The sequence below is a fragment of the Mytilus galloprovincialis genome, chromosome 1 (genome assembly GCF_965363235.1).
Source record: "Mytilus galloprovincialis chromosome 1, xbMytGall1.hap1.1, whole genome shotgun sequence".
Taxonomy (NCBI): domain Eukaryota; kingdom Metazoa; phylum Mollusca; class Bivalvia; order Mytilida; family Mytilidae; genus Mytilus; species Mytilus galloprovincialis.
In genome coordinates, this window is record NC_134838.1 from 129100359 (window position 1) to 129126116 (window position 25758).

The 25758-nt window shown below is 32.2% G+C and overlaps 2 protein-coding genes and 1 long non-coding RNA gene across 3 annotated transcripts in view; 1 reads left to right on the forward strand and 2 right to left on the reverse strand.

Moving 5' to 3' along the window:
- The window catches only part of LOC143059163 (dystrobrevin beta-like), a 69148-nt gene that overhangs the window by 17543 nt on the left and 25847 nt on the right, over positions 1–25758 (forward strand). The window contains 1 exon segment of the mRNA XM_076232663.1: positions 5412–5625. Coding sequence (XP_076088778.1) covers positions 5412–5625 — 214 coding nt within the window.
- Positions 5918–24743, reverse strand: LOC143061570 (uncharacterized). The gene is made up of 2 exons (XM_076233764.1): positions 24677–24743; positions 5918–7633 (listed from the first exon to the last, which is right to left on the reverse strand). Exon 2 carries the CDS (start codon positions 7628–7630, stop codon positions 5918–5920), a length of 1713 nt encoding a protein of 570 aa, XP_076089879.1. The 5' UTR covers positions 7631–7633; positions 24677–24743.
- Positions 12137–15584, reverse strand: LOC143059049 (uncharacterized). The gene is made up of 2 exons (XR_012973362.1): positions 15544–15584; positions 12137–13159 (listed from the first exon to the last, which is right to left on the reverse strand). It is a non-coding gene; the product is annotated as an uncharacterized LOC143059049 (long non-coding RNA).

Here is a 25758-nt window from a genome sequence, read left to right on the forward strand (position 1 = left end):
TACAAAACACAAGATGAATGCAGAATTCAATACAAAACACAAAATGAATGAAGGATTCAATACAAAACACAAAATGAATGCAGAATTCAATACAAAACACAAAATGAATGAAGGATTCAATACAAAACACAAGATGAATGAAGGATTCAATACAAAACACAAAATGAATGAAGGATTCAATACAAAACACAAAATGAATGCAGAATTCAATACAAAACACAAAATGAATGAAGGATTCAATACAAAACACAAGATGAATGCAGAATTCAATACAAAACACAAAATGAATGAAGGATTCAATACAAAACACAAAATGAAAGCAGAATTCAATACAAAACACAAAATGAATGAAGGATTCAATACAAAACACAAAATGAATGCAGAATTCAATACAAAACACAAGATGAATGAAGGATTCAATACAAAACACAAAATGAATGAAGGATTCAAAACAAAACACAAAATGAATGAAGGATTCAATACAAAACACAAAATGAATGAAGGATTCAATACAAAACACAAGATGAATGCAGAATTCAATACAAAACACAAAATGAATGAAGGATTCAATACAAAACACAAAATGAATGCAGAATTCAATACAAAACACAAAATGAATGAAGGATTCAATACAAAACACAAAATGAATGAAGAATTCAATACAAAACACAAGATGAATGCAGAATTCAATACAAAACACAAAATGAATGAAGGATTCAATACAAAACACAAAATGAATGAAGGATTCAATACAAAACACAAAATGAATGAAGGATTCAATACAAAACACAAAATGAATGAAGAATTCAATACAAAACACAAAATGAATGAAGGATTCAAAACAAAACACAAAATGAATGAAGGATTCAATACAAAACACAAAATGAATGAAGAATTCAATACAAAACACAAAATGAATGAAGAATTCAATACAAAACACAAAATGAATGAAGGATTCAATACAAAACACAAAATGAAAGCAGAATTCAACACAAAACACAAGATGAATGCAGGATTCAATACAAACACAAAATGAATGAAGGATTCAATACAAAACACAAAATAAATGCAGAATTCAATACAAAACACAAAATGAATGAAGGATTCAATACAAAACACAAAATGAATGCAGAATTCAATACAAAACACAAAATGAATGCAGAATTCAATACAAAACACAAAATGAATGAAGGATTCAATACAAAACACAAAATGAATGCAGAATTCAATACAAAACACAAGATGAATGCAGAATTCAATACAAAACACAAAATGAATGCAGAATTCAATACAAAACACAAAATGAATGAAGGATTCAAAACAAAACACAAAATGAATGAAGGATTCAAAACAAAACACAAAATGAATGAAGGATTCAATACAAAACACAAGATGAATGCAGAATTCAATACAAAACACAAGATGAATGCAGAATTCAATACAAAACACAAGATGAATGCAGAATTCAATACAAAACACAAAATGAATGAAGGATTCAAAACAAAACACAAAATGAATGAAGGATTCAAAACAAAACACAAAATGAATGAAGGATTCAATACAAAACACAAAATGAATGCAGAATTCAATACAAAACACAAAATGAATGAAGGATTCAATACAAAACACAAAATGAATGAAGAATTCAATACAAAACACAAAATGAATGAAGAATTCAATACAAAACACAAAATGAATGAAGGATTCAATACAAAACACAAGATGAATGCAGGATTCAATACAAAACACAAGATGAATGAAGGATTCAATACAAAACACAAAATGAATGCAGAATTCAATACAAAACACAAAATGAATGAAGGATTCAAAACAAAACACAAAATGAATGAAGGATTCAAAACAAAACACAAAATGAATGAAGGATTCAATACAAAACACAAAATGAATGCAGAATTCAATACAAAACACAAAATGAATGAAGGATTCAATACAAAACACAAAATGAATGAAGAATTCAATACAAAACACAAAATGAATGAAGAATTCAATACAAAACACAAAATGAATGAAGGATTCAATACAAAACACAAGATGAATGCAGGATTCAATACAAAACACAAGATGAATGAAGGATTCAATACAAAACACAAAATGAATGCAGAATTCAATACAAAACACAAAATGAATGAAGGATTCAATACAAAACACAAAATGAATGCAGAATTCAATACAAAACACAAAATGAATGAAGGATTCAATACAAAACACAAAATGAAAGCAGAATTCAACACAAAACACAAGATGAATGCAGGATTCAATACAAACACAAAATGAATGAAGGATTCAATACAAAACACAAAATAAATGCAGAATTCAATACAAAACACAAAATGAATGAAGGATTCAATACAAAACACAAAATGAATGCAGAATTCAATACAAAACACAAAATGAATGCAGAATTCAATACAAAACACAAAATGAATGAAGGATTCAATACAAAACACAAAATGAATGAAGGATTCAATACAAAACACAAAATGAATGCAGAATTCAATACAAAACACAAGATGAATGCAGAATTCAATACAAAACACAAAATGAATGCAGAATTCAATACAAAACACAAAATGAATGAAGGATTCAAAACAAAACACAAAATGAATGAAGGATTCAAAACAAAACACAAAATGAATGCAGGATTCAATACAAAACACAAGATGAATGCAGAATTCAATACAAAACACAAGATGAATGCAGAATTCAATACAAAACACAAGATGAATGCAGAATTCAATACAAAACACAAAATGAATGCAGAATTCAATACAAAACACAAAATGAATGCAGAATTCAATACAAAACACAAAATGAATGAAGGATTCAAAACAAAACACAAAATGAATGCAGAATTCAATACAAAACACAAAATGAATGAAGGATTCAATACAAAACACAAAATGAATGAAGAATTCAATACAAAACACAAAATGAATGAAGGATTCAATACAAAACACAAGATGAATGCAGGATTCAATACAAAACACAAGATGAATGAAGGATTCAATACAAAACACAAAATGAATGCAGAATTCAAAACAAAACACAAAATGAATGAAGGATTCAAAACAAAACACAAAATGAATGAAGGATTCAATACAAAACACAAAATGAATGCAGAATTCAATACAAAACACAAAATGAATGAAGGATTCAATACAAAACACAAAATGAATGAAGAATTCAATACAAAACACAAAATGAATGAAGAATTCAATACAAAACACAAGATGAATGAAGGATTCAATACAAAACACAAGATGAATGCAGGATTCAATACAAAACACAAGATGAATGAAGGATTCAATACAAAACACAAAATGAATGCAGAATTCAATACAAAACACAAAATGAATGAAGGATTCAATACAAAACACAAAATGAATGCAGAATTCAATACAAAACACAAAATGAATGAAGGATTCAATACAAAACACAAAATGAATGAAGGATTCAATACAAAACACAAGATGAATGAAGGATTCAATACAAAACACAAAATGAATGAAGAATTCAATACAAAACACAAGATGAATGCAGAATTCAATACAAAACACAAAATGAATGCAGAATTCAATACAAAACACAAAATGTATGAAGGATTCAAAACAAAACACAAAATGAATGAAGGATTCAAAACAAAACACAAAATGAATGAAGGATTCAATACAAAACACAAAATGAATGCAGAATTCAATACAAAACACAAAATGAATGAAGGATTCAATACAAAACACAAAATGTATGAAGGATTCAAAACAAAACACAAAATGAATGAAGGATTCAAAACAAAACACAAAATGAATGAAGGATTCAAAACAAAACACAAAATGAATGCAGGATTCAATACAAAACACAAAATGAATGCAGAATTCAATACAAAACACAAAATGAATGAAGGATTCAATACAAAACACAAGATGAATGCAGAATTCAATACAAAACACAAAATGAATGAAGGATTCAATACAAAACACAAAATGAATGAAGGATTCAATACAAAACACAAGATGAATGCAGAATTCAATACAAAACACAAAATGAATGCAGAATTCAATACAAAACACAAAATGAATGAAGGATTCAATACAAAACACAAAATGAATGCAGAATTCAATACAAAACACAAAATGAATGAAGGATTCAATACAAAACACAAAATTAATGAAGGATTCAATACAAAACACAAAATGAATGAAGGATTCAAAACAAAACACAAAATGAATGAAGGATTCAATACAAAACACAAGATGAATGAAGGATTCAATACAAAACACAAAATGAATGCAGAATTCAATACAAAACACAAAATGAAAGCAGAATTCAATACAAAACACAAAATGAATGAAGGATTCAATACAAAACACAAAATGAATGAAGGATTCAATACAAAACACAAAATGAAAACACACTTCCATACAACTACACAAAATTAATGTGTAGTTAAAAACAAAACACAAAATGAATGCAGAATACACAATACTAAACACACTAACTACAGAATGCAGACAAAATTAGTTGTTTTTGTACTTGATTGATTGATTGATTCGATGCTTGTGGCCTGCTCAACTTTTAATAAATATTTCATAGTTAAATATGAGAACAAATTAACGTTTGATACAGTAGGACTAAGTAAGTTCTAGAAGGTAGATTATGTGATTGAAGGACAGAAAATTAGGATTGCCACTTGAAAAGCATTGTACAATTAATAAGACCATTTGTGTCAACATCTAATTATGTTTTTAGAGTTTTAATAGATTATTTCTTACTTGTTTTAAGCCTAAATGACAACCAAGGGGGTAATGGTATACATCTTCAACTTCATCACAAGTAATGCATACTAGTTTTCCATTAGCATTTTGGGACAAACTATACACAAGTCCAAATTAAAGAGATGGTCATTGTAGTGACTTTATTCTGACCAATGAAGTACACACATAACATAACATATATATAAATCCATAAAAACACAAAATAAAATAAAAACCAAAAGAATGCAACACAAAAAAACAAAATGCAATACAAAACAAAAAATACATTCACAATTCAATAAAATAGAGATAATCTAAAAAATCATTTACAAATTACAGAACACCATTCTGATCTGATGTTATCTGACTGACCAGGTGTTATCATGGACATCATCTTTACAACCTTGTGTTAACCCTAGTAGAAAGTAATTATTCTCTTTGTATTGCTTGTAAACTACAATATTTCTCCACTTTGTTAGTCAGTAATTTGACTTAGACCTTGTTTTCATTTGAATGATTCATTATATAAATTTACTAAAAAATAATATGAAAATGAAACTTGTGCATTGTTGAAGTCATATTCATATTTTAGAAAATAAAAATCATATATGGGTTATTAGTATTTTTTTGTTATTTCAGTATGAGTAGTAGATATATGGAACATTATAGAAGCTTTTAGAGAGAATGGACTTAACACTTTAGAACCAGAATCAGAACTAAATTCCTCCCGGGTAGAGTCCGTGTTAAACAGTATATATGTCCACCTAAACAAACGATTGCCGTTATCACAACAGGTCAACTCTAATCAAAGTGTACAGATGTTATTAAACTGGCTGGTGGGAGCTTTTGACAGGTATAATTTATAGAAAAATGTCTTCTAATTTCTATGTATGTTGACAGTCAGATATACAGTGGGAGGGATCACAGAGCTTATACTGTAAGCAATTGGTTAATTATATTTGGTGTATGGAATGACCTGATCTTCTTGGATATACTGTTTAGAATTGTGATTTATTTGAGTTGTCTCTAGTAGAATTCATTATTAGATAAATATTATTCTGCCTAAACCATGGTTTAATGAACTGTAGACTAACTGTGCACTACATGAAATATGTCATGTATATGTTGTATATGTTGTTTATATTCTATCCAAAAGATAAATTGAATTTTGTCAAGTATGTGCCCCTGTCATCACAAATAAAACCTGAAGACTCATTATGTTTAAAACTAATACACTTAAGCCCCACCAGTTCATCCTCTTCACTAATCAGTACTTTACTATTCTGTCCATCTTTTGATATTACTATTATTCTACCAGAATCATTGTCTACTACAATAATGTGATCATAAGTATCTGTACAAAGTCCCCATGGTCCTGATAAATCCTGTGTATATTTCCAGATCTGTTTACTTGATTCATCATAACAGTATACTGCTCTACTATTATAGTCAGGATAGATTACTCTGTCATTACAGTAAACAAGGTAAAACAGGTCTGATTCACTCTCAACCTGTATTGACTTCATTGTATTTCCTTCCAAGTCAATAATACGGATTTCCTCCTCCAAATCATCATCATAATAATCATCATCATCAATCAAACCTACAGCCAGAGAATCATTAGAGGATGATAAACCATAGCATGCTTTGTCTAATGTGATAACTTTGGAAACTGTTTCTTTCTCCATATTAAAGATCTTAATGACTTTCTCATTAGGATAAGTTATGGCTATAGTGTTCTGATTGATCTGTGTTACACTCCAGGCTCCATCAGGTATAGGTAATTGTTTCTGTAGTGTACCATCAGAAGTCAGTAGGTTAACTTTACCACACTGTTCCACTACTATAACTCTCCCATCCATCAGACAAATCATGTCACTAATCAACTTCCTCATGTTGATCTTTATCTTTGTCTCTATATTCATGGTCATGTTGTTTATGTTGGATTGTACTCTTGACTGTACTTGTGCCTTCCTTCTCACACTTGTTTCTCTATTCAAGGCTATTTCTGTTTTAACAACTGTTACTTCTCCTAGGGATTCCAGTGATCCTAACTGCTGTAGAATCTTTTTTAACTTCTCATTTTGCTCCATTTTTATCTCAAATTCCTTTGCCCTGTCATCGTATTCCAGATCTTCCACATACCGTTGACATTGATGTACTTGTTGTTCAATCTGATGCACACCTAGAAATGATTGGAGTTTAGAAGTATTTGTTGTGACTGCATACAAATATTCTTTCATTTCCTTCAAGTTTGTTTTCTTCCCTTTAACTTCAGAAATAAAATCTCTTGCTGACAATGTTTCCTGATCCCAGAGGTTGCCTGTTTCTTGACATAACTTTTTCTCCAGGTGATCTAAATGTTTATTTATTTTCTCCCTAATTTTATGAATTGATTTCTTTATGCCTTCACATTGTTGTTCTCCAGTTTTGATGTTTGTTGATTTATTATTTACCATTTTATCCAAGAGATGTAAGATGGAGTTGATATCTTTCTCAACAGATTCTTTGGACTTTTCAATTTTAGTTTTCTCCACCACACTAGCTAAACTTTTTATTCCTGTACATTTTGAATGACTGGTGGAAACACATTCATCACAGCAAGGCATTAAATGACTAGGACAGTACAAGTTGAGTTGTTGACCATGTTTGTCACATTCTGTTTTAATAGCTCCAATGGAGGGTTTATAGCTTTTGATATCAATAGTTTTATGATCACGAGATGATTTTATTCTTTTGTGGTGACCAGAACATGTTGAACATAATCCTTCATCACAGTTGTAACACCAGATGTCAGCTTTAGTCTTTACTTTTCCTTCTTCACAAGGTCCACATAGTAAAGTCTTACTGGATGCCATTACCTACATATATATAAAATGTAAATGTTTAAGCCTTATAAGGCAGGTCCTTATGGTATAGGCTTACTGGATGCCATTACCTACATATATATAAAATGTAAATGTTTAAGCCTTATAAGGCAGGTCCTTATGGTATAGGCTTACTGGATGCCATTACATACTTATATATAAAATGTAAATGTTTAAGCCTTATAAGGCAGGTCCTTATGGTATAGGCTTACTGGATGCCATTACATACATACATGTATATATAAAATGTAAATGTTTAAGCCTTATAAGGCAGGTCCTTATGGTATAGGCTTACTGGATGCCATTACATACATATATATAAAATGTAAATGTTTAAGCCTTATAGGCAGGTCCACATAGTAAAGGCTTACTGGATGCCATTACCTACATATATATAAAATGTTAGTTATTTAGCCTTATAGGCAGGTCCTCATGATATAGGCTTACTGGAAGCCATGATCTAAACATATATAACCTGTAAGTTATTTAGCCTTATGGTCAGGATCCACATGGTTTCAAATTATTAATCTGCCTGATCTACCCCCTGTAGGAGAGGGGGGCACAAAGAATTACCCTTGTTCGTCTGTACGTACATACTTAAAGTCTGTACGCCCCAAAATTGGTTTCCATTCTCTAACTTTAGTTGGCCTCAACCAAATGTTATGAAACTTATATATACACATTGCTTACTAGCGCACAACACAGATCAAAATTGAATTATGGAAGTGTCACTCATACCGTGCTAAAGTTAAGCCCCTTTAAAAAAGGAAAAATTGCTGAATTTTTGTTTTATGTTTTCTTACTTTAGTTTGCCTCAACCAAATGTTATGAGACTAATACACAATGCTTACTACCACAAAACACAGATCAAATTCAAATTTAAGTGGTGTAACTTTTAAAATTCTAGAGTTGTGCCCCTTTACAAATTGAAAAATATTTATTAGTTTCCATTCTCAAAACTTGGTTTGCCTTAACTAAATTTTATGAAGCGTATTTAGTACAATACACTATGCTCATTAGTACAAAACTCAGATTTGGTACAAATTTGGGAAGCATCACTTTTTCTGCAGGCAGGGGCATTATCTGTGTCCATATTCTCCCATTTTTTTTAAAAATTTTATATACATTTTTTAATGATAGATTGACTTATAAAATTTGTTTTTGGAAGGGAGGGGCAGTCAGCATGTAGATTATGTCAGATATTAATGTTTGTTAGACATTGATTACTTTTTTAAACCTTCATGAAATTTTTTGAAACTTTTCCAGAAGCTTTTTTATTATTATAAGAGACAGTGTTTTACTTAGTTTTTATACGACCGCAAAAATTGAAAATGTTTTGGTCGTATATTGGTATCACGTTGGCGTCTTCGTCTGCGTCATCGTCATCGTCGTCGTTTTTGGGAGTTTTGGTCCCAACATTTTAGGAATTAGGGGCCAAAAAGGGCCCAAATAAGCATTTTCTTGGTTTTCGCACTATAACTTTAGTTTAAGTAAATAGAAATCTATGAAATTTTGACCCAAGGTTTATGACCACAAAAGGAAGGTTGGGATTGATTTTGGAAGTTGAGGTCCCAACAGTTTAGGAATTATTGACCAAAAAAGGGCCCAAATAAGCATTATTCTTAGTTTTCCCACCATAACTTTAGTATAAGTAAATAGAAATCTATGAAATTAAACACAAGGTTTATTACCATAAAAGGAAGGTTGGGTTTGATTTTGGGAGTTTTGATCCCAACAGTTTAGGAATAAGGGGCCCAAAGGGTCCAAAATTGATCTTTGTTTGATTTCATCAAAAATTGAATAATTGGGGTTCTTTGATACGCCGAATCTAACTGTGTATGTAGATTCTTAATTTTTGGTCCCGTTTTCAAATCGGTCTACATTAAGGTCCAAAGGGTCCAAAATTAAACTTAGTTTGATTTTAACAAAATTTGAATCATTGGGGTTCGTTCTTTGATATGCTGAATCTAAAAATGTACTTAGATTTTTGATTATTGGTCCAGTTTTCAAGTTCGTCCAAATTGGGGTCAAATTAAACTTTGTTTGATTTCATCAAAAATTGAATAATTGGGGTTCTTTAATATGCCAAATCTAACTGTGTATGTAGATTCTTTATTTTTAGTCCCATTTTCAAATTAGTCTACATTAAAGTCCAAAGTGTCCAAAATTAAACTAAGTTTGATTTTATTTTTTTTTAATAACAAAAATTGAATTCTTGGGCCTTTTTGATATGCTGAATCTAAACATGTACTTAGATTTTTGATTATGGGCCCAGTTTTCAAGTTGTTTCAAATCAGGATCCAAAATTATTATATTAAGTTTTGTGCAATAGCAAGAAATTTTCAATTGCACAGTATTCAGCAATAGCAAGAAATCTTCAATTGCACAGTATTGCGCAATAGCAAGAAATCTTCAATTGCACAGTATTGTGCAATAGCAAATATTTTCAATTGCACAGTATTGTGCAATAGCAAGAAATATCTAATTGCACAATATTGTGCAATAGCAAGAAATTTTCAATTGGAGTTATCTTTCTTTGTCCAGAATAGTAGTTGAATCAACTTAAATCATTGTTTTATACAATATACAATGTATATTCACTTTTACTACCAACTGATAAATCAAAACAATCTTTACCATTCAGTGATAACAAGCACTTCATTTTACATTTTAATATTTTATGATGTATTTAAATGAGTAGTTATTGTTGCAAACTTCATTAGAAATTTGAATTGAGATCAGTTTTGGAAAAAGGGAAAGGGAGATGTGAAAAAAAAATGGGGGGGGGGGGGGGTAAATATTTCTCAATTCAGATTTCATAAATAAAAAGAAAATTTCTTCAAACATTTTTTGAGAGGATTAATATTCAACAGCATAGTGAATTGCTCAAAGGCAAAAAAAATATTTTAAGTTCATTAGACCACATTCATTTTGTGTCAGAAACCTATGCTGTGTCAACTATTTAATCACAATCCAAATTTAGAGCTAAATCCAGCTTGAATGTTGTGTCCATACTTGCCCCAACCGTTCAAGGTTCAACCTCTGCGGTTGTATAAAGCTGTGCCCTGCGGAGCATCTGGTTTGCAATTATTTCAAAGGAAATAAAACCTTTGCCATTCCCCATAATCAGTTGGTAATTACTTTGAAATTCTTATCTCACCAGGGCCAGAAGGGCCCCATGTGAGCTTATGCCATCACGTGGTGTCCGTCTAGGTGGGCTTCACCTGTCTTCATAAAATATTTAAAAAATCTTCTCCTCTTAAGCTACTGGGCCAAATACCTTTAAACTCAAATTAAATATTCCTTATGATATATAGGTGTCACACCACCAATTACTCCCTCCAATTTAGAACGTATGTGAAAGTAGCCCTTCTTGGAAAATGACATAACTACACATCAGTTTTCACAGAAGACAAGTCTACATTATTACTTTTGAAATTTTTGAACTAAAATTGCAATTGAACTAGCTAGTTTAAATGTGTTACAGTCCTTATGTAATGAGCATACAAAAGCAATGAAGGCAATAGTAATGGCATGTTTGTTACTGGTGATCTGCAACAAGTTGTGTTCACACTCAAATTCAAGAAAAGAAAAACAGCAATAATAACATTATTTCTACAAAAAATACATGAATGTCACTCTAAAAGCGTTACACTCCTGACATTGGGTACATTTTTTGACAGTATTTTTTATACAGAGCACATACTATTACCATCTTTGGTAGTAAGAACCAACTTATCATAGTACATTATTTGACATAAAAACAGCATATATTATAGTATTAAACAAGAGACTGACCAAGGTTTAAAGGATAGTTGTCTTTTTAGCTCACCTGGTCTAAAAGGCTAAGTGAGCTTTTCTCATCACTTGGAGTCCGGCATCGTCTGTCGTCCGTCGTCGTCGTTAACTTTTACAAAAGTCTTCTCCTCTGAAACTGCTGGGCCAAATTAAACCAAACTTGGCCACAATCATCATTGGGGTATCTAGTTTAAAAAATGTGTCCGGTAAACCTGGCCAACCCTCCAATGAGTCCCCTGAATTAGTCATTTTAAGGAAATTTTGCTGTTTTTGGTTATTATCTTGAATATTATTATAGATAGAGATAAACAGTAACAGCAATAATGTTCAACAAAGTAAGATTTACAAATAAGTCAACATGACTGTAATGATCAGTTGACCCCTTTAGGAGTTATTGCCCTTTATAGTCAATTTTTAACCATTTTTCGTAAATCTTTGTAATATTTTACAAAAATCTTCTCCTCTAAAACTACTGGGCCAAATTAATCCAAACTTGGCCACAATCATCTTTTGGGTTAGTAGTTTGAAAAATGTGTCCGGTGACCGGGCCATCAAACCAAGATGGCTGCCATGGCTAAAAATAGAACATGGGGTAAAATTGTACAATTTTGTTCACAAATTGGAATTTTGTGAACGTAGTTACACTTACCTGATATCCTTACATTATGATTATCTTTCCGGTATTTGGTCACATCTCGCTCAAAACGCTTGACTGATCAAGAATTCAAACCTCTCGGTGAATCAGTCCAAGCGTGAGAACCCCTTCAGTATTCTCCGGCGAAATCCAAACAGATTGCCAAAAGAATTACTAATGGGGAGGAGGTGGGTAGTATATCAGGTAAGTGTAACTACGTTCACAAAATTCCAATTTGTGAACAAAATTGTACAATTTTAATATTACTTGTTACACTTACCTGATATCCTTACATTATGGATATCCATAGATTCTAAAGCAGTCCCAACTCAAGCGGTGGACTGTAATTCTTTTGTTCAAATAATGTACACTATATTACACTATATACAAAGTCTAAATGTTTGACTGTAAACACATTAAATAGATGTCTTTTTCATCTCACACACAAAGGTTTAAAAACTTGCATCGCATCTCGTCGGATATGAATAGTTCCAACACTGTACAAACTATATTACAAGTTAAAAACTGTACACATTTTTCTTCTTTTTTTTGAATTTTATGTATTTTTCTTTTTTTTCTTTTTTTTTTTTTTTTACTTCGATAAAACATGAGGGTCTATGTGACGTAAATAAAATTTGGTGAATGTGGATTCCCTGCTCCAATCAGCAGCTTCCATGATGTTCTTCATTGATGCACCTTTATAAAGAGCCCAAGAAGGACCAATAGCTCTTGTCGAATGAGCTTTAACAGATTTCTTTTTGTCCTTATATGCCATCTGAATGGTACTCACAATCCATGATGAAATTGTTTGACTTGAAATTGGCTTATGTGGATTACTAATTGCTAAAAACAATTTACTATCTTGTCTGTTTTCACCACGAAAATTGTCAGTGCTCTTTAAATAGTAAGTTAATGCCCTTTTAGGGTCAAGAAGCTTTTCTGCCTCAAAGGCAGGTACAAAAATCTTAGCACCAAAATGTCCAGGACGGTCTTGTTTTGACAATCCTTCTCTAATAAAATAAACTCCTCTGCTATGTACAGATATATTTCCATCTCCCAAACGTAAGGCCTGTATATCACTGCAACGCCTGAAAGTAGTGATAGCAATTAAAAATACAGTTTTCCATGTGATAAACTTGAGTTCAGCCTTTTTCATTGGTTCAAAAGGCTTTTTCTTTAACATCTCAAGTATTTTATCTAAATTCCATTCAGGAAGTAGTTTGACCCTGGGAGGCCTTGAATTGAAAACACCCTTCAATAAGCGAATAATGTATGGGTGTTGACCTACTGGTATTTTTTCGACTGGTGGTAAAACACTTGATAGCATAGATCTGTAGCCCCCAATTGTACTATACTGGAGACCACTGGTATACAGACTTGTAAGAAAATCTGCAGTTTCTGTTAAAGAGGCAGAATAGGGATCAATTTCCCTTTCACTACACCAGCCACAGAATTTTTTGAACTTACTAGAATAGTCTTTTTGAGTTCCTGTTCTCCAAGAAGCTGACATGAGTTGTCTAGTTTCTTTAGAAAAGCCTCTCTTTTTGAAAATTCTGTTGATAGAGGCCATGCAACCAGACTGAATATTTCTGGGCTTGGATGGTATATTTTTGTTCTTGGTTGATGTAGTAGATTTTTTTTGAACTGGTATTTTTATGGGATAATCTGATATCATTTTTAGCAGTTCTGGGTACCAGTGTCTCCTCGGCCAATGAGGAGCTACTAGAATTAGCTGGCAATTGTACCGATTCATGTGTTGAAGTACTTTCGGTACTAGACAGATCGGAGGAAATGCATACCCGATTACATTGTCCCACGGTATGGACAGAGCATCTATTGCATATGCTTCCGGGTGTGGAAACCATGAACAAAATATTTTCACTTTGCGATTTTCCGCTGACGCAAACAAATCTATCATTGGTCTGCCTAACCTGACAAAAATTTGTTGAGCTACAGTCTCCTGAAGAGACCACTCTGTGTGTCTTATTTTTGTCCGTGATAGAAGATCTGCTAACACATTCGCTTTGCCTGCTATATGTGCTGCTTTTATCTGAATTTTGTGTTCTATTAGGAGTTTCAACAAATCCCAAGTTTTTTGACAAAGCTGAATTGATTTGGTGCCCCCCTGTTTGTTTATGTATTGTACAACAGTCGAGTTGTCGCATCGCAGAAGTACATTTTTCCCTTTCAACTGAGGAAGAAAATGTTGTATTGTTTTCAGTACAGCTTCTAACTCTAGACAATTGATATGTTGAGTTTTCTGTATATCTGACCAGGTCCCTTGGACTATCTGGGAATCCATGTGACCACCCCAACCGTTCGATGTAGAAGCATCTGTTGTAATGGTCACATGAGTTTCCCAGTGTTGTAAAGATCTGCCCTTTGTAATGTTGGCTGTATCTGACCACCAAATCAGATGAGATTTTAGATATTGTGTAATTGGAACATTCAGTTCCAGATTTTGAGAAGTGGGGCGCCAATGACTCAGCAAATAAATTTGAATTGGTCTCATATGAAGTCTTGCATAGGGAATCATCTCTATGCAAGAAGCCATAATTCCAAGTAGATGTAAAAAATCTCTGGCTGTTGCATGTTTTTTCAAGTTCATTACTTTGACTGTTTTTAGTAATTTCAACACTCTTTCTTGTGTTGGCATTACCATTCCTAAATCCAGATGGAATAATGCACCTATATATGTTATTTTCTGTGTTGGAGTTAAAGAGGATTTTTTTAGATTGATTATGAAACCCAACTTTACCAGAAGATTCAACACTATCTCTCGATCCTGGACTAACATGAGAGATGATTGATTTACTAGAAACCAGTCGTCCAGGTATACTACTAGTCTGATGCCTTGTGCTCGTAAATGTGCAGCTACTACCGATACTACTTTGGTAAAAACTCGAGGAGCTGATGTTGGACCAAACGGTAGAGCTGAAAATTGTAAGCAAGGGCTGTTTTTTACACAAAACCTCAGATACTGTCTGTGTTTTTGAAATACAGGGATATGCATATATGCGTCCTTTAGATCGAGAGATATTGCCCAATCCCCTTGTTTTACTACATTCAAAACTGTTGATAGAGAGTCCATTTTGAAGTGTTGTTTTCGGAGATACCTGTTGAGGGGTTTTAAATTTATAACGGGTCTCATGTCCCCTGTTTTTTTCGGAACTAGGAAAAATGTGCTGTAGAAACCGTTTAAAATGTCCGCCTGCGGAACATATTCTACAGCGCTTTTTTCCATAAGTTCTTTTACTTCTAAATGTAAAATTTCTAAATCTTTTGCAGGAACAGAAGTTATTTTTACTCCTGTTTTTGGAGGAAACTGTTGAAATTCCAGTTTGTAGCCCTCTTTTATAATTGATAAAACCCACTGATCGTTTGTTATTTTTGTCCATTCCTTTAGAAATAGGCTTAAACGACCCCCTACAGGTATCTCTGGAAGCAACATTTGCACATGAAAGTTGCTTACCTTGATCTGATAGTCATTTCTTTTGTTGCCCCTTGGCATGATTAAATGGGTTGTTAAAGCGACGAAAATTGTTCGTTGTACCAGAACTCTTGTCGTCTTTATCTGGTCTTGTTACTGTACTAGTTCTTTGCACTGTACGCTGTGTATTAGACTTTGCACCTGTGAAAGTAGAACCTTGTGCATTGTCAAATTTTGGTTTCTTAGACCAATCATTCGAAAATTGATTGCCTGTAGCTTTCCTTTTCACTGAAAAAGTTTTATTCACATGTAATTCAGGCAGTAACTCTTTTAATTGTTTATTTTTGTCAACCCTGTCTTTAAGAGTTTGTTCCATATTGTCACCAATGACACCTGACTTTGTCAAAGGTAATGATACAAGTGGATGCTTAAGTTCTTTGATATCATTAAGACCTGTGTCCTCTAAAGTAGCTTTTCTACGAATTAAGTGGTGAAATGCACCAGCCCGTGCCACTTGGTCCAAAGATTTTGTAGACATTGCAAATATGTCTCTTACCAATTGGATAGATTTGTCTAGATTAACTTCATTTTCTGACAAAGTATTTAACAAATTGCCCAAAGCTTGTTGGGTGTATGCTGTAGTAATTATCCCCATGCGTGCAGCTACCTGGCCTTGATACGCCAACTTTTCAAGGGATTTTAAACAAGGATTGTATAAATTGCTTTTCTGGCTTACTGAATAAGCTTTAGCACCATGTTTTTTCACTAATAAATCAGGCACCATATTATCTAGACTAGGTACTTCTAAAATATCACTAGTTTTCTCGTGAACAGGAAAACTGTGTCTATATTCATCATTATAGGCTGTTAACCTTTCTGGATTTTTACACCTCCAAGAACCAGATAAAATATCAATTTGACTTTTGTCAAGAATAAGACCTCCAGAGCTTGTCTCTTTTTTAGTCTTAACATCATCCCCAAATAAAGATTTTAAGTGATCATTATTGTTCTCATCTGAGTCACTTTCATTACCCTTCACATATTTACTGAATCTTGATGAAGATTTTTGAGGATTATCAGTTTCACTTTTTAAAGAAGACTCATCTTCTGATAGTAAACCTATGTCATGTCTTTCTCTATGGCCTGGTGCCAAAGATACAACATCATCATTTTCCCTTTCACGAACTGAATCTGTTGGAAAATGTTCATGGTTAGAATCCTCAACAAGTCTGTGCGCTCCTGAAGAGCCACTATCTTGTTCAGATTGATTCTGACAAGGTCTCTGCTCACCTGACGTGACAGTATCCTTGTTTATATTTATACCATCGTTTGAACTAAATAAATCAAAAAATTTATCAAACCTGGTTTCTATCTGTGAGAAACGGCTTTCCCATTTCTTATTCAGTTCCTCGACCTCGTCCTTTTTCTTGGACCTACGGGAACTGGTCTTTCTCGAGGCTTTTGGCTCCGCCATTTTATCCCGAGCATCCCCTGCCACGGATGATTTTGGACTGCTGGCAGTAGAAAATACCTCGTCTTCACTGAGCGTGTGATGAACGGTAGCTTCCATCATCCTTGCACGCATACGAAAAACTTAATTTGCAAAAACTTGTGTCTTAGACACGTTAATTCTGACGAATAAAGAAACGTGACCGCTTTGGATTTCGCCGGAAAGAATACTGAAGGGGTTCTCACGCTTGGACTGATTCACCGAGAGGTTTGAATTCTTGATCAGTCAAGCGTTTTGAGCGAGATGTGACCAAATACCGGAAAGATAATCATAATGTAAGGATATCAGGTAAGTGTAACAAGTAATATTAAAATGCAGTTTTTGGCTTATAACTCAAAACCCAAAGCATTTAGAGCAAATCTGACAAGGGGTAAAATTGTTTATCAGTTCAAGATCTATCTGCCCTGAAATTTTCAGATGAATCGGACAACCCGTTGTTGGGTTGCTGGCCCTGAATTAGTAATTTTAAGGAAATTTTGCTCTTTTTGGTTATTATCTTGAATATTATTATAGATAGAGATAAACTATAAACAGCAATAATGTTCACCAAAGTAAGATTTACAAATAAGTCAACATGACTGAAATGGTCAGTTGACCCCTTTAGGAGTTATTGCCCTTTATAGTCAATTTTTAACCATTTTTCGTAAATCTTAGTAATCTTTTACAAAAATCTTCTCCTCTGAAACTACTTGGCCAAATTAATCCAAACTTGGCCACAATCATCTTTTGGGTTAGTATTTTGAAAAATGTGTCCGGTGACCCTGCCATCCGACCAAGATGGCCGCCATGGCTAAAAATAGAACATGGGGTAAAATGCAGTTTTTGGCTTCTAACTCAAAACCCAAAGCATTTAGAGCAAATCTGACATGGGGTAAAATTGTTTATCAGGTCAACATTTATCTGCTCTGAAATTTTTAGATGAATCGGACAACCTGTTGTTGGGTTGCTGACCCTGAATTGTTAGTTTTAAGGAAATTTTGCTATTTTTGGTCATTATCTTGAATATTATTATTGATAGAGATAAACTGTAAACAACAATAATGTTCAGCAAAGTAAGATTTACAAATAAGTCAACATGACCGAAATGGTCAATTGACCCCCTTAGGAGTTATTGTTCTTTATAGTCAATTTTTAACAATTTTCATAAAATTTGTAAATTTTTACTAACATTTTCCACTGAAACTAATGGGCCAAGTTCATTATAGATACAGATAATTTTAAGCAGCAAGAATGTTCAGTAAAGTAAGATGTACAAACACATCACCATCACCAAAACACAATTTTGTCATGAATCCATCTGCTTCCTTTAATATTCACATAGACCAAGGTGAGCGACACATGCTCTTTAGAGCCTCTAGTTTTTTTAAATATACCATCAGCAAAATTGGTCAATAGGTTTACTAAGAAATATATAAAAATTTCAAACCTGTTCTCAAACGTGCTCTAACATTATATGTTTAATATAAAGACTCTACATTATTTCAGGTCAGTTTTAGGTAAAATATGGTAGCAATGAATTCTTGTCAGGAATGTAACATTTGTTACACTCCTGACATTGAGTTTCTGATGTAGCTTATCTAAAACAAAATTCAACATAATTCCTTATAAAAATAATTGTTACATCTTTACAATGTAGTGAGAAAGTAAGAGAATAGTCAATCTGTCTTGCAAAGTATTTTTTCTTGACACTTTTTATCTAAAATTCTTAAAAAATTAAAGTGTTATACATGTTAAGCATGTTAAAAGTTTGCTTTTCGCTTAAAAATTAAAAAAATGTGCAATCAAGTGGCTAAAAAGTGTTTTTTTTTTGTGAGATTGTAAATTTAAAATTGATATCACTACTGATTTTCTATACATTCCATTTAAAACAGTCTTATAGGTACTGAAAAAAATATGTCAGGAGTGTAACAAAAGGATCTAAAACATATGTTTATATATTTTAAATGAATAAAACTTAAAAATGACTGTAGCAATTGGTGTGAAATTTTCAGAGGTTGTAATGAGATCATATAGGTTTGATTTCTTGTAATTTTTAAGCCGTCAATTCCCTATGTGGATGGCCAGATTGCCTGCCTAGCCCTCACGTCAATCATTTTGTTTTTATAGTTTGGAAAACCCCTTAAAAATTTCTTACTGAGATTGATGAGGAGAAGGAGACACACAAATGAACAGATTGACTTTGAACACTTTTTTTACACATTTACCTTCTGTTTTTCTAGAAATTATCTTATCTTGAGCTCTCCTTACACTACTTACGTTTCTTTTGCAATTTGGAAAAATCAGTATTATGAAATATCTAAATATATACAACCTACATTGTAGTGACGTCATTGTTGGAATACCACACTACCTAGAAGCAGGGATATCTGTTACTGATTATTAAAAACATTCTCAGAATTCTTGTACAAATTTAAAATCAGTATTTGTTTAATTTCAACATGATTTTTGTTTGCTGTAGATGAATCAAACATCAGCATGCAATGCTTTAATTTGTAGGTCAACTTGCAACTTTTGCGATCAGCAATGGGGATACATGAGATTGGGGAGAGAAACAACAGTTTTCATTCTTTCTGTAAAGTTCTGTGTCGAGAATCTTCCTCCAATACAGAAGCACCTCAATTGATGAGTAATTATAGCTGACTATGCGATATGGGCTTTGCTCATTGTTGAAGGCCGTATGGTTACCTATTGTTGTTAATGTTTGTGTCATTTTGGTCTTTTGTGGATAGTTGTCTCATTAGCAATCATACCACATCTTCTTTTTTATATTACACTATAAATAAAGGTCAATGTATCTAAACACTTAGAATGTGACATTTAGTATATGATAAGTAGTCTTCCATTTAAACATTTTTTTTGTGTACCAACATAATCATTGTAAAGGTAAAAAAATTGTAAAAAAATAAAAATGTTGCATTTTGTAGTTTAAACCTATTTATTCATGAAATTTACAAATATATCAAAATGTAGGATCTGGAAACAAGCTTCACACAGCTTATATCAATCATATTGGTTTTTATAAGTACATGTATCCCTGTGATGAGAGTTGTAACTGGGAACTTCATCAATGGAAATTTAAAACTGAATAGATTTTTCAGTCCTCACTTTCTTGAGAAAAAATTAAAAATATTACAAGTACTGTCACAAAAAAGGAGAATGGCCCTAGCCTGCAGTTCAATGGTACACAATTAAAATTTCCAAAAATATTGTAGTACAAAATGTAGTTGTTAAATTATAGAATTCAGTTGAATTTTAGATAATTAACTTTCAACTTTAATCAAATGTTTTGATTTAGAAGGTGCAGATCTCTTCCATTGGTGTAAATTAACTCCATGTAGAATTCTTAACTAAAGAAATGAAATTACATTAAACAACAATTGATTTCAATATTGTCAACCTTTCTACATGTTCTAGCTGTTCCCATTTTTCATTCTTTGTATGAAGACTATCAAAAGATACCCCCCCCCCCCCCAAAAAAAAAATGGAAATAATGGCTGTCTTTTCTCTCAGAGCTCTTCAGCTCTTTGATTATTAATCTCATTGCAAAAATTGTGGAAAGTCATTAAAGGTGTAACACCACTAATTCGGGCCCGGCCAGAAAGCACATACCAGAAAGTAGTACATATTTAACGCAAAATCGTTCCTACGCATGAGTGTAACTTTCAAAATATGTAGGATATTTAGGTATTTTTGGCATCAAATGAAAGCTAAAGGACTGGTGATCATTGTAGAACACTTTTGGACTTTTAATTTTAGATATTAAAAAAACTGCACCAAATTTTAAAAAGAGGGTACATTTAGTCTGTTTGTCAGATCTGAAGTACCTGTTTTGGTACATTCGAAGTTCCGGGAACCAGTTCTTTCTTATATGCCATGTAAGGTATGTTGATTTTTTCAGTAGAAGACACCATAAAGTGTTGCTTTGAAATGCAATGATTGCCACTTTATTTGAACTTAAAATGAAAGAGGTGTGCCTGGTTGAAATGGAGGAATTTAACATAGAAAGTAATGGGACCATGAATTAGTGGTGTACTTCCTAAAGCAGTAGAACAAACAAGGAAAAATCAACAAAAACTGATCTTGATATTGAAAGTTTATGTTCCTGTAGCCCAAAATAAAAATTTCAAGTATTTTCTATCAAAGTCATACATTACAGTCAGTTTAAATTAATAAAACTTTCGGTGAAAGGGAAATATATTAATACCATTTTGAGCCAAAATTACTTGTTTATGAGTTTGCATTTAACATTGAGGATTAATGCACTCCATAGTATACTTGTTTTAGATTTCCAGAAAACCAGTGGTTATTTTTAGTGGTACCTCTATTCGGGAAACCTCTTCTTTCTTATATGATTTTAACTGTATGTTGAAAATTGACATGTAGAAAGATGATACATGTACAATTCAGGATATACATGGTTTCTATGAAGTTAAACTTAACATAAAATATTTAGAAAGCTGTGAAAATTGCAAAATTCGGTTGAACAGATAGGGACTTTAAATTGGTGGTCTGACACCTATAGTTTATAAATTATATCTGAAGTTTTGATCCATCGGCAAACATGGCCGCCATGGCTAAAAATAGAACATAGGGGTCAAATACAGTTTTTGGTTTATATCTCAAAAACTAAAGTTTGTAGAGCAAATCTGACATGGGTTAAAGGTCATAATCTATCAGCCCTGAAATTTTCTGACAAAGCTAACAACCCATTGTTGTGTTGTTGCCTACTGAATTGGTTATTTTAAGGAAATTTTGCAGTTTTGGGTTATTATCTTGAATATTATTGAAGATAAAGATAAACTGTAAACAGCAAAAATTTTCAGCAAAGTAAGTTCTACAAATAAGTCAACTTGACCAAAATCGTCAATTAACCCCTTAAGCACACTTTTATACAAGATGTTTCATGGTTTTTAACTTTAAAAAATCTTCTCAAAAGAATCTAGTAGAACAATTGTATTTTATTTCCTTATACGTCAAGAAATATAGACACTATGGCTAAAATGGAACATATGGGTAAAATGCATTTATTTATTTTGAAGAAAATATGACAGATAAATGGTATTTTTAAGCCACTCATTAATATATGTTGAAAAGCAAAAATAATCATTTGATGAAAGATTTAAACAAAGAAATATCAGGTGAGCGATTCCGGCTCTTGAGAGCCTCTTGTTTATTTTGCAAATTGAACTGTTCAGTTGAATAAATACTAGTGTTCTCTTTGGGTTTCATTCATTGGGAACTTTGAATTTCTCCTTTGATCTTGGCTTTAATTAATGCAACCAGAAATTATTAGAAAATGTTCAACGTGAAATAAAGTATCTGTGAAATATCTCAGTAATTTGAGGGATATTTATGAATGTCATCTCCTGGGGGAGGCACTTCCTATATACAAGGTGATAGGAAGTGATGCTGTAATAGATCACCTTTTCAAGCTTGAAAATATGTAAATAGGTCCGAAAATCTATCAGAAATATATGATAAGGTGAATAGAGTGTCCATAACTTCTTTTTCAGTCATCTTTCTTGGTGTTCCTGGCAGTGTTTTTATCAACCAATTTTCTCTCATTTAGCAAATTGGGATATGTATTCCACTTTTACATTAAACACCACATGAAACTCAAATAATAAAGAAAAAGGTAACATTTTTGTCTCGTCTTGACAGAGTCAAAAAGCGAGACAGGTATGCTGTTTCCGGCAGCTGCGGCGGCGTCAACAATGTATTAGTTTGTGATTAGGTCTAGACTAGTTCATGGTGAACCACTAGTGGTAGGTCAATGGTATTATGTATGCAGTTGTATTAGCATTGGCACATCTCATTACTATGGAGATTATTTGGCCCCTCCCCCTCAGTCAAGGTCTATTGACTTTGAAACTTTTCATAGTTTACATGTATTAGTTTGTGATTAGGTCAATTTATGGGGAACCACAAGTGGTAGGTCAATTATATTTGGTATGCAGTTGTATAAGCATTGGCACATCTCATTTCCATGGAGATTATTTGGCTCCATCCCCTTTGTCATGGTCTATTGACTGAAAATTTTGCTAAGTTAACATGTATTAGTTTGTGATTAGGTCAGTTCAAGGGGAACCACTTGTGGTAGGCCAATGTTAATTGGTGTTCAGTTGTATAAGCATTAGCCCATCTCATTTCCATTGAGAATATTTGGCCCCGCCCCCTCAGTCATGGTCTTTGAATCTTTTGCTTAATTTACATGTATTAGTTTGTGATTAGATCAGTTTAAGATGAACTGCTAATGTTAAGTCAATGAAAATGGCATTTGAAAGTATCGTTTCCATGGAGATTATATAGCCCCACCCCTGATCATGGTTCATTGACTTTGAAACTTTTACATAGTTTATAAGTTAATGTTTGTGTTTAGGTTAGATAAAGGTGATGAATTATAATAAGTCAATGGTAATTGGTATGCAGTTGTATTAGCATTGGCACATCTCATTCCATGGAGATTGTTTAACCATGTACCTTCAGTCATGGTTCATGGACTTTGAATATTTGCATTACTTACATGTGAAAGTATTGCTATTTTAATTTCAACATTTGCATTATCAAAATTACACAAAGGCCAGACATATCTCTGTGATAACAGTGATTACCTATGGAATATATGAATAGGTATACATTTTTATACGACCGCAAACATTTTTTTTGGATTGTATAATGGTATGATGTCATCCTTGTCTGGGTCGTTTGTAGACACATTTGGTTTCAGGACAATAACCTCTATTTATGTTAATGAATCTCTATGAAATTTGATTTCTTAATAAGTCTATTTAAAGGTTTTGTTAGTTTCTGAGGTGAATACTGACATTTTTGTGCTTTATAAAGAATATTTCCATAATAAATTGGATGTGAAATACCTGAACGTATAAGAAGTCTGCATGTTGAGAGTTTAAGAATGATGTCCTTATACCGATGATAAAATTTAGTAAATGTTTTGACTAGTTTGTGATATCGAAAACCCTGGTGTAATAATTTTTCAGTAATACATAAATTTCTCTCGTTAAAATCTAAAACATTGTTACATACACGAGCGAATCGTACAAGTTGAGATATATAAACACCGTAAGATGGTGACAAGGGAATGTCACCATCTAAAAATGGATAATTAACGATAGGAAATGAAAAATCATCTCTTTTATCATAAATTTTAGTATTAAGCTTTCCGTTTGTTTTATAGATATCAAGATCGAGGAAAGGGCAGTGGTCATTGTTAGTATTAGCATAGATGTAATACCCATCTATGGTATTAGCTTTATTTAAAATAAGTTCAACGGGATAAATTTCTTTAGTATAAATACTAAAGTCGTCATTATTGAGAGCCAAAATATCATCCAAATATCTAAAAGTATTATTAAATTTGTTTATCAGATGTTGTTTCGATGGGTCTTTGCTGATTTTTGTCATAAATTGTAACTCATAGTAATACAAAAACAGGTCCCCAATAAGTGGTGCACAGTTAGTCCCCATTGGAATTCCGATAACCTGACGATATACGGAATCTCCAAAGCGAACAAAAATGTTATCTAGTAAAAATTCAAGGGCATATATAGTATCAAAGCATATATATAATATATTAAGTATTTTCAATGACATCAAAGTAATGAAGGCTTAATTAGATAGATTTTAAAGTATTATTCAACCTCATACCTTAACATATATATCTTTTGATTTTTAGTTCATAGTAACTTCTGAGAATATTTGTCCTCCATTTTCTGATGTGTTTGTCAACCAGGAAGTTAATTAGGAAATGTTTATACTTGACCTAGATAATCAGTTAACATTTTAAAAATATTTATACCACCAGGTATCATAAGTAAACATTTAAATAACACCAATTAACATTTAAATGACACATACGGTAATAAAAATGATATACAATAAATTGATTTGGTTAGAAATGAATTAACTCTATTTTTTTTGTAGAAAATTTTATCTATTTATTACAATTTGAATCATTTGCAGTAAATGTTGAATGTGTTTGAAATTGAATTTTACAATTTTATTCTATGGAAATAGGAATTATAATCAATCCTGTGATTCTGACAGCATTAACTATTTGTGAAAAGCTTGATTGTATTTCTTGTTTGGTTTATATGACCTTGACCTTGACCTAATTTTCTTGATTCATCTATTACTTTAACTTGACGTCTTCCACAAACTTAAAATTATTTTTAATTTTTCACAACACAATGTGTTATCAATTCTATTAGTGTTTAATGCATATAAAAACATATAAAAAAAAGAATACTTTTATTTTTATTTCAGGGATAATGTATTTGTTAGGGTTGGTGGGAATAATAATGCATGAAAAGTCAACTTTATTTGTATTCTACAAATTTGATAGATATGATCGGTGGATCCTTAACCAACAAATTAGAAAACCCTGGCCTAAAGAACAATCGTTAATGTTATAGTGTTATAACAGAGGGCAAAATGTTGTGTTCGTATAGCACAACGAAGAACACTTAGATAAGGACAAAACTGTGATCATATGGTATAATAATTACGTTACATGTATATTTCATTATAACACGTTATTATGATTGGCTATCAGGAATCTCACGTCATTCTGAAATCAACATTCATTTCAAAATGAATTGCAACTTCATGATGACACGATCTTCCACAATAAAGTGCACAGGTAAATAAAAGAAAAACTTGGTAGAAATCGTGTGTTCATGATTCTAGCAAAAAAATGTAATAATAAGTTTTGAATGCTTCTTTTAGTC